This window comes from Macrobrachium rosenbergii, chromosome 54 (genome assembly GCF_040412425.1).
Source record: "Macrobrachium rosenbergii isolate ZJJX-2024 chromosome 54, ASM4041242v1, whole genome shotgun sequence".
NCBI lineage: Eukaryota > Metazoa > Arthropoda > Malacostraca > Decapoda > Palaemonidae > Macrobrachium > Macrobrachium rosenbergii.
Window position 1 is genome coordinate 46,577,042 of NC_089794.1, and position 2,500 is coordinate 46,579,541.

Below are 2,500 nucleotides of genomic sequence, written 5' to 3' on the forward strand. Positions count from 1 at the left end.
TCTCCAAGTACATTATTTTAAGTTTCTATTAAGCTATTTTTCATTTTACATTTCTTGTATTTTCAGACTGAGTGACAGAGTTAGATGCAGCCTACGTAGATGTCCTGACAATTACTACACGGTATCTTGTAAACTCCGGCTTCTTCCCTCTTGTTATTTAAGTATACGTTAACGAGCTAACTCCCGATGGATTTGGGGTAATGGAAAATGAAAGGATTGTTAGGCCTGAAAACATCCAAAAGGCCTCCGATCAACTCAGGCCTAACAATCCTTTCATTTTCCATTATTCTAAATCCATCGGGAGTTCGCTCGTTAACGATACTTAAATAACAAAAGGAAGAAGCCGGAGTTTACAAGATACCGTGTAGTAATTGTCAGGACATCTACGAGGCGAGACAGGTAGATCGCTCTCGCAAAGAATAACAGAGCACAAAAGATCAGTACGTTACGCTTCGGAGAGTTCGGGAATTTTCCTACATATCAGAAATACAGGGCATGCCATTAACTGGAGTGGGGCGGAGTTGGTTTTCAAAAGTAGCTGTCCGTACAAAAGAAGGATGCTGGAATCTGCTATCATCAATCAAACCAACAATATGAACCTGTCAGGAGGACATTGGAAATCGGATGACATCGACACCTTAATCCTCAAACCCCTCATGAAGAAGATGACCCAGGAAACGCGACCGCCAGATCCATCGCCAAACAGGAGCTAATGAGGCCAAAAACCACTAGGGAATTTGGCCATTCTCCTCCTTAAGAAACGCCACCTCCATAACATCGGAGGCCTAGGGCCACACCTTTATGTTTTTGTATATATACCATTGTAACTTTCCACCTGTCCATATTCTACCAGTGAACAGGGCACAGAAGCTAGTGCCTGAAATATATGGTTTCAACGTTTAAATAGTGTTTTATGGGCCTTCTTATATTCATATTACACTGTAGTATTACAGGAAAAAGACATTCATATATATATATATATATATATATATATATATATATATATATATATATATATATATATATATATATATACATGTATATATATATATGTATGTATATATATATATATATATGTATGTATATATATATATATATATATATATATATATATATATATATATATATATATATATATATATATATATATATATATATATATATACAGGCAGGCCTTTCTCCACAGGCAGGCCCCTTTCTCCAGTGCCTCTAGAAAATGACGAGACAACATTCATTGCCACATTGCTCTTGTTAACTGATAAAATAATGAAGAGTCTCCTGCAGAAATCTTTCATGCTGATATAACATCAAAACTGGTGGAAACACCAGCCTAGCCTAGAGAGGTGCCGATGCAAAGGCAACATCTCCGAATTAAGGTTTTCATGAGTAGATGAAAATTTCTGGCAACTCTCGCCCGCTATTGTTTTGTTCAGTACTCCCACAGACATAGGCATTACGTACTTAGATCTCGTTGTAGGAAAAGAACAAAATGGCAAAGGTTTGCAGAAGATTAATGCAATTCAACTTTCAGGATGAGGAAGCTATCGGAGGCCGGAATCATGAGGAGACTGGAGGGGAAGTGGACGCCGAATGCTATGGAATCTCCAGACTCCGGCAAAACTCCAATAAGCATTCTGCAAGCAAGCACGGCTTTCTGTCTCACCCTCATAGGCCATCTAGCTGCACTGGCCATTCTTGCGATGGAGATCGTATTTGCAAAGTGGCAGAGAACGAAGCAACATGCATGACTGGGCCTCTGTCGATAAGCTTTTCTTCTGGAAACGAACTTTGGATTGCAGAATAGAACTCAGTTTCATACCATTGCACATCTATTGTAATAATGGCTTGTTTTGCAAGGTGCCATAGCAAAATGTCTTCAGAAAAGCATAATTCTTGCAATTATCTAGCAAAATTTTCCCTCCTTACACTCGAAATTTTATTATCACCCAAGGTCTGTAACCTCGCAGAAATGGATGAGAAAATATCTTATTGCCAAAACAAACATATACATTAAGTACTTAATCTAACAACACTCAGTCAGCCTTGACATTATTTAATCTTATTCTCATGAAGACAATGCTTCAGATTACTCTCCAATCGCTTAATTATACTGGATGTTTGGATTGATTCTGTAATAATAATAATAATAATAATAATAATAATAATAATAATAATAATAATAATAATAATAATAAAAGCTCGTTCCTCTCTAAAACATATATTTCTCTTCTGCTTCCCTAAAGGGAATTAAGCTAGTCTCATCCTAAACTACTTAACAAAAATAAAAGTATTTTTCTTACAATCAAATTTCAGTAGCCAGGATCAAATCTCTTAAACACTGATAAAAAAATTAAAGGTCTTCAACTTAAAAGTTGATTGTTAAGGGCAACATGAAGAAAAATGGTCTTTCAACCTGCAGGGGTAGCCTAATTTTCAAGTTTTCAAGAGAAATTGCACCATTTTTCAGCTAAATCTTATGACTTACTTATTTAACAGTACG

General features: G+C 36.2%; 1 protein-coding gene across 1 annotated transcript in view; it reads left to right on the top strand.

Moving 5' to 3' along the window:
- Window positions 1–1,813, top strand: part of LOC136834550 (glutamate receptor 3-like) — a 6,711-nt gene extending 4,898 nt beyond the window's left edge. Inside the window, exon 4 of the mRNA XM_067097134.1 lies at window positions 1,532–1,813. Coding sequence (XP_066953235.1) covers window positions 1,532–1,748 — 217 coding nt within the window. The 3' untranslated portion in view covers window positions 1,749–1,813. The remainder of the gene's footprint in view (window positions 1–1,531) is intronic.
- The last annotated feature ends 687 nt before the right edge of the window (window positions 1,814–2,500 follow it).